The following is a 13,175-nucleotide window of genomic DNA, read 5'->3' on the forward strand; positions in this document are numbered from 1 at the left end:
TCCTGCTGCATCTCTGACATCCCCCCAGGCCACTTCAACACCCCGTGTCCGTGACCTCTTCATGCTCCTTGGCTCTGACACTCAGTACCCCTCTTCTCCCCCATGCCTGCTTAGTCTCTTCACCCCTTCCTGGTTCTGACATGCCGCAGTGGCTGCTCCTTCCGGCCCACTCCAGGCCACTTCTCCTACCCCGCTGTTTGGGTACATTCCTCACCCTACTTTGCTTCTGACACTCTGTCCTGGACAACTTTTGTAGGACATACCCCTAACCTTGCTTACACTCTGACCACCCCTGCCTTACCTCCCCCTGCACTGACACCCTCCTCCTGCTTCTCAGGCTCTGACACCAGGCAGGTGGGCAGCTTTCCTGTACAGATGCCTTCTGAACCCTGCTTAGACTGATCCTGTTCCGGGCCACCTCAACTCCTGTCATCATTTCTGGCTCCCATGTTCTGCGCTCCTGGTGGCTTTTGGATCAGGTTCAGTAAGGGGAAAGAAATGCTGTTTTGCTTTTTATTTAAAATTGACATGAATGGAATCATACTACAATTTTTTTTTGAGACTCATCCATGTTGATGTGTGTTGCTGTCCCTCATTTACTTTCTATACTGTATTCCATTATATGAAATCAGTTATCCATCCTATTTTTGTTAGTAGTGTTCTAGGTTTCTATTTGTTTATGTGGCTGTATCAGTCAGCATTGATCAGTAAACAGCCAGAAAAATCTCATGGCATGGAATAATGAGTATTATGTGTCAGTTGATGTGGATTTACTGATCTCAGCTGGGCTCATTCATATGTTTGCAGATCATTTAAGGGAGCACGAATTTAAGCTACAGATCTGAGTCTAGGTTTACTCCTGTGTCTCTCATCCTTGAATCAGCACCCTACTTGTCATAACAGGGGCAGAGGCACAAGCACATTTACTTGTATCACTGTCCTAACATCCCATTGACTAGAGCAAGTCACATGGCCAAGTCCTGTTTATTGTACACTTTGTAGAAAAGACTAATTTCCTGACCTAACTGCTGTAACATCTTTTTTGTAAAGCAGATGATCTGTTCTGGGCTCCCCATTCTATTTGAGTGTCCATCTAACTTACCTTTTGCCAACTCCATGTTCTCTCTCTCTCTCTTTTTTTTTTTTTTTGTAAGATTTTATTTATTTTTTGACAGACAGAGACAGCACAGGAATAGAACACAAGTGGGAGAGGGAGAAGCAGGCTACCCACCAAGCAGGGAGCCCGATATGGGGCACGATCCCAGGACCCTGGGATTATGACCTGAGCTGAAGGCACATGCTTAATGGACTGAGCCACCCAGGCACCCCTCCACTTTCTCTTAATTACTTTTTGTTTATTTTTTTAAAGATTTTATTTATTTATTTGACAGAGAGAGATCACAAGTAGGCAGAGGCAGGCAGAGACAGAGGAGGAAGCAGGCTCCCTGGTGAGCAGAGAGCCCGATGTGGGGCTCAGTCCCAGGACCCTGAGATCATGACCTGACCCTAAGGCAGAGGCTTAACCCACTGAGCCACCCAGGCGCCCCTAATTACTATTACTTTTTAATAAAATTGAGTTACTTCTTTATTTTTCTGCATATTTTATCAGTTAGCGGTAGAGCTGTCCTAAAATCTATAGCTATAATTGTGGATTTGTCTATTTCTCCTTTCTTTCTGTTAAAATTTACATATGTTAAAGCTCTGTAATTAGGTCTGTATAGAAGTAAAATTGCAGTTTTTTTCTGATTAATTGACCTTTTTAACACTGAGAAATGTCCCTTTTAATCCCTGATAATTTTTTGTCATAGTTTACCTGATACTAATGTAGTCACATAAGCCTCTTTATGATTAATGCTTGCATGGTGTACATATCTTTCTCTTTAATTTCATTATATCTATGTATTTATGTTTCTGTATATTTAAAGGTATTTCTTGTCAATAGTTACTCAAGTATAGTTTTTATGACTAGGTTAACAGTCTTTTTTGATTCTTGTTTTGTGTTTTGTTTTTAGCTACCACCTATTGAATGTTTTCTATATATTAGGCTCTCTTCAAGGCATTTCACTTATATTATTTCTAAATAGCAAACTACCCTACACAGCAAGAATCAGAGAGCTGATGATCATAATAATAGAAGCATGTGTTCATAATTTTTTAACAATTTCTTTATAAGAGAGGGTGGGGAGAGGCCACAGGGGAGAGAGAGAAAAATATGCAGACTCCACACCAGCGTGGAGTTCAATCTCATAACCCTGAGATCATGACCTGAGCGGAAATCAGTCCATCACTTAACTGCTTGAGCCACTCAGGTGCCCCCGTAATAGAAGCAGCATATGTTTAAATGGTGCCTTAGGATGTTCTTCTGTGACCCAAGTTCTTTCAGATGGGAGGAAGGCAAACTAAACATGTGGAAAATGGAAGAGGGAATTTGTTATTCCAATCTAAATTTCTATATTTTCAGGGAAATAAAATATTTGAATCTCAACTTTCTTTGTCTAGAAGAATACTTGCACCATTTTTAGTAACAAATAGTCACCTAGACTTTTCTTTTCTTGAACAACTAAAGCATTTGAAAAACTCTGGCCAACAGTATTTATTAAGTGATTATTAATCAGACTTTGTTTTTATTTTTTAATTTTAAATTTAAAAAGTTTTTAGGATACATCTGTAATTTTGTTATAAAACCATTCTTTTGGGATTCGTTAGTTTGGCATAGTAGCTCAGAAGTAACAGTTGCATGCCTTGCTTCCTGAACTAAAATTTAAGTTACATTATATCCATCCATACATACAAGTTATATCCATACATACAAGTTACTTGCACTCATTAATGCTGCAGATCCTGGCCCACATTCCCTTTACGGAGGAGCTGATGTTAAGGGATTGAGTAAATATACAGAAGTTCCTTCTTAAGACTATTTCTTCTCCCCCCAAATTACTTTGCTTTATACATAATTAGGGGTGCCTGGGTGGCTTAGTCTGAAAAGCGTCTCCCTTAGGCTCAGGTCATGCTCCCAAGGTCCTGGGATCGAGCCCTGAGTTGGGCTCCCTGCTTAGTGGAGAGCCTACTTCTCTCCCTCTTCGTCTGCCTGCCCCCCAGCCTGCCTGTGCTCGCTCTCTGTCAAATAAATAAAATCTTCAAAAAATAAATGAATGAAATAAAATAATCAAATTGCCAGTCTGAATAGCAGCACCCAAGAAGCATCACAGTTGGGTTTTTTGGTTTGTTTTTTGTAAGACGAGGGAGATTATTTTTTTTTTAAAGATTTTATTTATTTATCAGAGGGGGGGGCGAGAGCGAGCACAGGCAGACAGAATGGCAGGCAGAGGCAGAGGGAGAAGCAGGCTCCCTGCTGAGCAAGGAGCCCGATGTGGGACTCCATCCCAGGACGCTGGGATCATGACCTGAGCCGAAGGCAGCTGCTTAACCAACTGAGCCACCCAGGCGTCCCAGGGAGATTTTTTTTTTTAAGATTTTATTTATTTATTTGACAGACAGACAGATCATAAGGAGGCAGAGAGAGGAAGGGAAGCAGGCTCCCTGCCTAGCAGAGAGCCCAGTGTGGGGCTCAATCCCAGACCCTGGGATCATGACGTGAGCCAAAGGCAGAGACTTTGACCCACGGAGCCACCCAGGTGCCCCTTTGTTTTGTTTTTTTAAAGACTTCTTTATTTGAGAGAGAGGGCATGAGAGGGGAGGGGTGAGGGAGAAGCCAGCTCCTCGCTGAGCTCAGAGCCAGATGCGGGACTCGATCCGAAACTCCAGGATCATGACCCTGAGCCAAAGGCAGTTTACTTAACCAACTGAGCCCCCCAGGCACCCTCACAGTTGGTTCTTAAAAAGCAGTGCAGTGCATGTTTTATACCACAGGCAAAGGGAGTGATCACTTTAGTTTGAAATTCCTGTAGTAGATAGAGTCTCTTCAAAAATTAAAGTATTCCATCAACTTTTTTTTTTTTTTAATTTTATTTATTTATTTGAGAGAGACAGGGAGAGGGAGAGAGAGCATGAGCGAGGAGAAGTTCAGAGAGAGAAGCAGACTCCCTGTGGAGCCGGGAGTCTGATGCGGGACTTGATCCCCGGACTCCAGGATCAAGACCTGAGCTGAAGGCAGTCGTCCAACCAACTGAGCCACCCAGGCGTCCCCCATCAACTTTTTCTAGATAGTGTTATGCTATATGTTTGTCAGTGGGTTACTTTCTATGCTGTGTTTGCTTTGAAAGGATCTTCAGTATATCTCCAATACTCCTTTCTTAAAGTGTCTTTTTTTTTTTTTTTAAAGCCAGGATTTCAGACAACTCTAATGCTTATTAAGAGTGTCCTCCTTGGGGTGGCTGGCTGGCTCACAAGCTCAGTGAGAGCTTATGACTCTTGATCAAAGGGTTGAGTTCGAGCCCCACATTGGGTGTAGAGATTAATTAAAAATAAAATCTTTTAGGGGCGCCTGGGTGGCTCAGTGGGTTAAAGCCTCTGCCTTTGGCTCAGGTCATGATCCCAGGCTCCTGGGATCGAGTCCCGCATCGGGCTCTCTGCTCAGCAGGGAGCCTTCGTCCTCCTCTCTCTCTGCCTACTTGTGATCTTTGTCTGTCAAATAAATAAATAAAATCTTTTAAAAAAAATCTTTTAAAAAGTGTCTTCATAAATGTCCACAAGAAAGGCAATTAGGGGGACCTGTGACTTGGTTGCAAATCAAGGAATGGATTTAGTAGATTGGGATATTTGGAAAGACCATAGTCCTGTAAAATCCCTTCCAAATAGTTGCATGCACTTTCATTATGTGGTACTAGTTTGATCATTCCCAGAGGGTAAAGGACTTCTCTCTCCAGTATAGCCAGTAGTGTTAGAAATTACGAAGTATCTTTGGGTCCAGACAGTTAATTCTCAAATCCTTCTTTTAAGAAATTGGTCTACGCAAACCGTAAGTGACTCTTTTTTTTTTTTTTTTAAAGGCTTTATTTATTTATTTGACAGAGATCACAGTAGGCAGAGAGGCAGGCAGAGAGAAAGGAAGGGAAGTAGGCTCCCTGCTGAGCAGAGAAACCGATGCGATGCGGGGGCTCTATCCCAGGATCCTGGGACCATGACATGAGCGAAAGGCAGAGGCTTTAACCCACTGAGCCACCCAGGTGCCCCAACCATAAGTGACTCTTAATCTCACAAAACAAACTGAGGGTTGCTAGGGGGAGGGGGGTCGGGGAGAGGGTGGTGGGGTTATGGACATTGGGGAGGGTATGTGCTATGGTGAGTGCTGTGAAGTGTGTAAACCTGGCAATTCACAGACCTGTACCCCTGGGGATAAAAATACATTATATGTTTATAAAAAAATAAAAAATAAATTTTTTTTAAAAAGTGCTGTTCTAACACCCCCCCAAAAAAAATTGGTCTACATTGGAGCATCTGGGTGGCTCATTTGTTAGGTGTCTGCCTTTGGCTCAGGTCATGATCCCAGGGTCCTAGGATTGAGCCCTGCATTGGCGGGGAGCCTGCTTCTCCCTCTCCCTCTGCCTGCTGCTCCCCCTACTTGTGCTGGCACTCTCTGTCAAATACATAAAATCTTAAAAAAAAAAAATTGGTCTACATATTGCAGCTCATTATCCCAAAGCTTAAATTCCTGAATAACCCATTGTTGATGTTCCCAGCAGTGGTAATTCTTTGCATCCTAATCAAGAGTATGGGCAATAAACTCAGGGCCCTCATTCCACTAATACCTGTGGTGCTAAATTTCATAGTTTTTGGCCTGTTTCTCAAATATTAGAGTGGGTTAGTTCCTTTCCTCTTGTCAGTCATTTTGAGGTGACTGTAAGAGAACTTTCTAAAAAAGTCCCATTGCATAATTGGCTGCTTTTGACTTAGTAGCTTCTCCTGTTAGTTTAAAAGCTTGTTCACGTCTAGGGCGTCTGCATGGCTTCATCAGTTAAGCATCCAACTCTTTTTTTTTTTTTTTTAAGATTTTATTTATTTATTTGACAGACAAAAGATTACAAGTAGGCAGAGAGGCAGGCAGAGAGAGAGCAGAGGAAGCAGGCTCCCTGCTGAGCAGAGAGCCCGATGCGGGGCTCGATCCCAGGACCCCGGGTTCACAACCTGAGCCGAAGGCAGAGGCTTAACCCATTGAGCCACCCAGGCACCCCTAAGCATCCAGCTGTTGACTGTGACTCAGGTCGTGATCTTGGGTGGTGGGGTCGAGCCCCGCATCGGGCTCTGCGCCCAGTGAGCAGTCTGCTGGAGATTCTCTCCTCTCCCCCGGCCCGCTCCTGTCCGCAGGGACCCATTCACACTCTCCCTCTCAAGTGAGTAAGTAAATCTCTTTAAAAAAAAAAAAAAAATGCTCATTCACTTCTTTCATCACACTGCAGGACAGCCCAGAAATAATCCAGTCTAAATTTTCCACTGTAAATGATCTGGATCACTGGATTGAGGCCATCATTCTGCTCTGTTGGGTGCAAGACGTAGGTGGGCGAGTCTGGGCTCAGGTACCCACCATCCATAAGGGTGCTGCTGCTTCTCTGGGCTCAGCTCCCATAGCTTCTTCCTGATGCTGCTGCTAGGGCAGGGGCGGCTCTGGCTAACTGGGTTTGCTTCCCTGCATAGCCTCCCCAAGCCTGGCGATGGTCACCATCTCGCCGTAGTCCACAGCAGAGGTGGCCCAGGCTTTGTTTTTTATTTTTTAAAAAAACTTTTTAAGCTTTTTTTTTTCAGCCAGGTACCCCTCTGCCCCCCCCAATCCCCCAACACCACCCTTTGTAAATTGGAATGTTTAATCCACTTTTGACATTGATATATAATATCCTGAACTAATTGAGTTTAAGGCTACTATCTTGCTCTTTGTTTTCTCTTTACCCCATGTCTTCTTTTTTTTTTTAAGATTTATTTGACAGAACAGGCTTGTGTGCACAAGCAGGAAGAGAGGCAGGCAGAGGCAGAGAGGCAGGGAGAAGTAGACTCTCCGCTGAGCAGGGAGCCCAGTGCGGGGCTCAATCCCAGGACCCTGGGATCATAACCTGAGCCCAAGACAGATGCTTAACCTACTGAGCCACCTAGGTGCCCTTTTCTTTCTTTCTTTCTTTTTTTTTTTTTTTTTAAGGTTTATTTATTTTATTTTAGAATGAGCATGAGTGGGAGGGGCAGAAGGAGGGGGAAAGATAATCCCAAGCCGACTCCATGCTGATCGTGGAGCCCCACACGGGGCTCAGTCTCACGACTCTGAGATCATGACCCTAGTTGAAACCAAGAGTTGGGTCCCCAAATGACTGCACCACCCAGGCAACCCTATTTTTTTTTTTTTTTTTTTTCCTTTCATAGATTTGTTTATCTGTATGGGTGAGAAAATGGGCAGAGGGAGAGAGAGAGAAAGAGAGACTGTTCTAAGCAGACTCCATGCTGATTGCTGAGCCCCACTGGAGACACCAAGAGTTGAACACTTAACTGACTGTGCCACCCAGCACCCCGTCTTACTCTTTTTTTGTCCTTTCTTGCCTCCTTTTGAGCGTAATGTGTACTTACTATTTTTATCCTCTTACAGCTTTTTAGATTTGCATTTTTTTATTCTCTTAATGACAACACAGAGATCATAGTGTATGTCTAAAAATTTTTACTTAAAAAAAAAAAAGATTTATTTATTTATTTGAGAGAGAGAGAGCATGAGAGAGAAGTCAGAGGGAGAAGCAGACTCCCCGTGGAGCAGAGAGCCGGATGTAGGGCTTGATTCTGGGACCCCAGGATCGACCTGAGCCAAAGGCAGTTGCTTAACCAACTGAGCCACCCAAATGCCCTGCTGTTTTCTTTTCATATTTATAACATTTGCTGTTAGCTTTAGCCTTTCGTTATCCCAACTCTTGGTACCCAAATACATGAGACTGTGTCCTAGACTTTTTTGGCAACTCACACAGCTTTAATAGACAGTTAATGAACTTTAGTGAATTAATTAGGATTCTGTTTTCCATGATAATAGCATAGTTCATTAATTCTGAGTTAAACATTTTTTCCCATTTTAGCCTCTCTGAAATGAGAGTTTATCCTAAAATCCATGGTTGACCACATGACAGTCATTACATAATTACCTTTTTCTTGGCATCTGCCTCAAAGCATGCAGAACAAGTCTCAGCTAAACAAAAATCATCTCAGAGACAGTTTCTTTTTTAAAGAAATTCTTTATCACCAACACACCTGTTAATACAGAGGGCTGGTATAATGTGGAAAAATACGTACCAGGGGCGCCCGGTGGCTGCCGGTTAAGCCTCTGCCTTCAGCTCTGGTCACGATCCCAGGGACCTGGGATCAAGCCCTGAATTGGGCTCCCTGCTCAGTGAGAAACCCGCTTCTCCCTCTCACCCTGCTCATGCTTTCTCTCTGTCTCTTACAAATAAATAAAATCTTTTTTTAAAGATTTTATTTATTTATTTGACAGAGATCACAAGTAGGCAGAGAGGCAGGCAGGGGAGGTAGGGGAGGCAGGCTCCCTGCTGAGCAGACAGCCCAGTGTGGGGCTTGATCCCAGGACCCTGAGATCATGACCTGAGCCAAAGGCAGACACTTAACCCACTGAGCCACCCAAGCGCCCCTCAAATAAAATCTTTAAAAAAAAAAAAAAAAAAAAAAGAGAGAAGAATGTGTACCACATTATGACCGAATCAAAAGTGATTGAAAGGATCTGAGTCTGAACAATGTTCAAGTACTAAAAGAATGGCTTAACCATTTTATTCTAATAGAATCACATGCTTGATTTGAGAAATGTTTACATGAAATTGTGCTTTCAATAAATATAAAAATTCTACATGTTAAAGTATTTTGTCATAATCTGGATTTTTTTTAGCAAAACATAAAGTGATGTGTTTTAAAATCACTGGCATCTTAGTTGTAATGAACTCTGTATGCGTTCTCTCTAAATACATACACATAGGGGTGCCTGGGTGGCATAGTGTTTAAGCGCCTGCCTTTGGCTCAGGTCATGGTCCTTGATGGGATCAAGCTCGCATCAGGCTCCGTGCTCACAGCAGGAGGCCTGCTTCTCACTCTTCCATTCCCGCTGCTTGTGTTCTCTCATTGTCTCTCTCTCTATCAAATAAATAAAATCTTTAAAAATATATACATACATACATATTTAGGTGAACATAACTTTGAGCTGACCTCCAAAATTGCAGTTATTGTAGTTTTGATTATAATAACTGCAATTCTGCCTACACTGAGTTAGGAATTTTACTAATTGTGTTTGAAACACAGCATGACCTGGTATTTAAGAGACATAGCCTGTATCTGTGTAATAGTACTATAGTGTAGTACATATATGATCCATTCAGAACCAGTTAAAGATAAATAAACTTTATATTATAGGAACTTCCAGATACACACATGTACCCAAACAAAAGAGAAGACATAGTAATTCCTCATTCAGTTCTAATGAACTGTTTTCAAGGAAATCTTAGACTTCGTATAGTTTCCTATTAAATATTTTAATGTATAACTCTAAAAGGGACGTACTCTATAAAAATGTAACCATAAAATTATATAGGACTGATGAGTCACTGTACTCTACCTCTGAAACTAATAATATATATTAAATTTAAAACAAAGTATAAATAAAAATGTAACCATAATACTTGTCACACTGAAGATAATTAATAGTAATTCCTTACTATCCAGGATCAGCCTTTAAAAAGATGGCCCAAATGATCAGTTCTATCATAATTTGACTATTCTGTGTATTAACATAACTAGAAAGATATCTTCAGCTTATTACCTTACTAAATTTACTCAGGTTTTCATAAAATTATATTAATAGTTTGTGCTGTTTTACAGGATAAGCCACATCAAAGACTTCATTGAAAAATACCAAGGATCTCAGAGAAGTCCTCCCTTTTCCCTGGCCACAGCTCTTCCTTTCCTCAAATTGCTAGATGAAACACTCACATTGGAAGAAGCAGATTTACAGAATGCTGTAATCATTCAGAGACTCCAAAAAACCGCTGAACCTTTTAGAGAACTTTCATAACATTGATTTTTGATACACTGAGTGGAAAGTTTGCAGAGAAATGATGGTTGTAAATGAACATCCAAACCAAAATGAGGGAAAGGAAGTGAGATTCACTGGACTTCTGGTTCAAGCACTATTTAACTCCCTCCTGATGAGAAGATTTTTAAATAAGTACAAGTTAGGAAAGTGAACCATGACTGGAAACTATATTCAGTGCACTTTTCCCAAAAAGCTGCTCAGAAAGAAAACTACACTTATTTTCAAATACCAGTTAGTTATTCAACAATAAGGTATATTAAATCACTATCTATCATATAGAATCTTAATGTGTATAAGTTAGCAAATATAATCACGGCACCATTCATTCAGATATTCCCAAACAGCAGCGGTATGTTCAGATGTTAGCTGTCTCAGATTTTTGAAATGACAATACATTAAGAAATTTACATGGCAGGTTAAAACATCAGTGTAATGATTTTACATCTGAGATACAGTCAGAAGGCTGGAAGGAACTGCTTTCACCAGAGCTATGCCTGAACCTCAAAATGTTCTCAATTTTTACTTTCTAATGGTGAAATATACTCATTTGGCACAGTATCTAAAATGTATTCTAAGAATAAAACTGCAGCTTAGTATAATGTCAGTATTAATCTGCCTACTCACATTTTGACATTTTCAAGAAGTGTAATTTTTAAAAATTTCTTTTCTATGCAGGAACCCTAGTTCAGCCGTTATTTTGTTTTCTTTTGAAAATTAGGGATTTGTTTTTAGCTAACATTTTTGAGTTAGCCTTTCATTTGCTACCACTCACTTAGAATCTAATGCTTGTGTTGACACATTGCTATTTAATATTTTTTAACTGCATCAGATAAAGTATGGCTTTCAATTCCATATATATCAGAGCCCACCTGGGTATATATTAAAGGATTATTTATTACATTCTGATGCCACTAAGGAAAACGTGTTTTGTATCTTAGTCTTTTAATTCAAACTGGTTAGACTTCTATATTTCACTGTCAGATTGAATTCCCTTGCCTGAAGATAAGTTTAAGAAGTTTTTTTTGCAAATTCCCTATTGAATCTTATTTAAAGCAGAATTTACATTGAATGTGCCAAGGAACTAAGTAGCCATACCTATCAGCAGTAATGTTCACAGGGCACTGGGTATCTGCTGGAAGAGCAGTTCTCAGACTTTTTGGTCCTGAGACCTTTTGTTTATGTGGGTTATATATATGATACTGAAAATAAATTATAAAATATTTATTCATTAAAAATAATAAGCACATGTTAATATAAAACCACATTTTATTGAAAATGCATTTTCTAAAAAATTCAGTGAGTAAAGTGGCATTGTATTCCATTTTTTGCAACTGTCTTTACCATCTGACTTAGAGAAGACAGATGGACTCTTGTATCTGCTTCAGCTTTCATTCTGTTGGATGTTGCACATCGTGTGGCCTCTGGTAAATGCTGCTGTATATTCACTAGAGAAGTGGGGGCAAATAATGTCTTAGTTTGGTTATGAAAACAGTTTGACTTAGGGACCTCCTGCAAGAACCATTCTTACAAAGCAGTTTACAGTGACCCTCGAGTCTTAGTGTAAGAATCACTAGGGAAACACTTCAGAGTATCTGTTCCAAGCATCTGCCACACACATTCTGATTCACGGTATCTGGGATGGGTCCCAGATCTCTGCATTTGCAAGATCTCAAGTGATTTTTAGGTATGTAGTAGAAGAACCATTCCTTCACTGTGCCTCCACCCTAAGAAAATAAACCTGCGTGTTTCACCAGGAACAGTGGAAGAAGACTCTCCACTCAAATGGGACTTCTGGACCTTTTAGGTTTAATCCTTTCTCTCCCACGGTTGGTTCTTAGACTGTTGCCCTTTAACTCTTAATCATGGTATAAACCTGTACTCCTCTTCTCCAGGCAGCCTCTTCTGAGGCTGGAACATTTAAATGAGATTTTCATTAGAAGCTCATGAATAACGAAAGGGAAATACACACAACTAGATGTCTTGTGTTCGGGTCCCTAACAAGACTGCTTCCTTTTCTAGCTCGCAGCCTTCCATAGGGTAGAGGCTTAATCTTTTTATCAGGAAGAGAGGAAGGGCAAAGGAGAGCCTTTTCCTTTTGTCATTTACTTTCAGAAGTGAACAGATAGATAATAGAAAGTACTGTCACAATGTTTACGGCTGTAGTAGAGCCACTCCAGTGAAATACAACGGTATTCTTAAAATGAGGGGATGGTGAACATCAGTGAACTCTTTCAGATATAAAAATATGATGATGGTTAATATATTTTTCAAGAGTCTGTAAGAAAAGGTTTCCTATAGGCCTGTCATGAAGCTTTGTATATTTTAATTTGCATAGTCTATGTGATTCTCCATATATTTCTGTCAAAAGGCTTCTCATTGGAAATACTTTCTCGTACCTATTAAAAAAACCTCCTTTGTGGATTTTCCAATTTTTAATTATCTATCCAGAATATACATTGGAGGTTTTCTTGTGTGTACATGTAAAATATACCCCAGTGAGAAATTCCTATGGAGAAAGACCCATCATCAGCAATACTTCATTTCTGTAACTGTGAACACTTTCGTTAATGTGAATAATACTCTCAGAGGTTTTCAAAATGAGAATCATTCGCTAAAGCTTTCTACCTTAAAAATAGAAAACTGAAAGGCTGTTAATTCAGTGTGTGGATTATGTAAAACGTACTGATGTTAGAAGATATAAATTGAATTTGGTGAGGGAAGGCAAACTTGAAAACAAAACATTTTAGGTGTGGAATACAGTTTGACCTACGTAGTTGTTTCAAAACTCATCAGTCTCTTGAAAATTATTGTTTAGGCTGATACAAGAAGTACATTTCTGGTTTTACAGATTCTGATTTAATAGTTAAATTAGTATGCATTATGCTGGCTGTAAAACTGGTTTTATTTTATTTTATAGACTTTTTTTCATTCAGAACACTTTTCCTTATGTTTCATTGTGTTGAAAATACGGTATTATGCATCTGTTTCAGTGCCTTATTTTGAAAGCAATCTTTGGCTAACAGTTAAAGAATGTCTTAAGAATGAAATAATAATTCATTAAAAGGATCTGTGAAATAATCTACAGTTGTTTCTTACACAGTAGTTGCATCTGGGTGTATTTGTTACTTTTATTTGGCACTGGCAAAGTCATTCAGTTTGAGAATCA

The 13,175-nt window shown here is 40.2% G+C and overlaps 1 protein-coding gene and 1 pseudogene across 1 annotated transcript in view; one reads left to right on the forward strand and one right to left on the reverse strand.

Annotated features, from left to right (window-relative positions):
• The window catches only part of UBXN2A (UBX domain protein 2A), a 52,477-nt gene extending 39,373 nt beyond the window's left edge, over window positions 1-13,104 (forward strand). Inside the window, exon 7 of the mRNA XM_059405221.1 lies at window positions 9,796-13,104. Within this exon, the coding sequence (XP_059261204.1) occupies window positions 9,796-9,988 (193 nt within the window). The 3' untranslated portion in view covers window positions 9,989-13,104. The remainder of the gene's footprint in view (window positions 1-9,795) is intronic.
• On the reverse strand, window positions 4,175-6,580 carry LOC132022243 (protein farnesyltransferase/geranylgeranyltransferase type-1 subunit alpha-like; annotated as a pseudogene).
• Window positions 13,105-13,175: the final 71 nt, after the last annotated feature.

Source organism: Mustela nigripes, chromosome 7 (genome assembly GCF_022355385.1).
Source record: "Mustela nigripes isolate SB6536 chromosome 7, MUSNIG.SB6536, whole genome shotgun sequence".
Lineage (NCBI taxonomy): Eukaryota > Metazoa > Chordata > Mammalia > Carnivora > Mustelidae > Mustela > Mustela nigripes.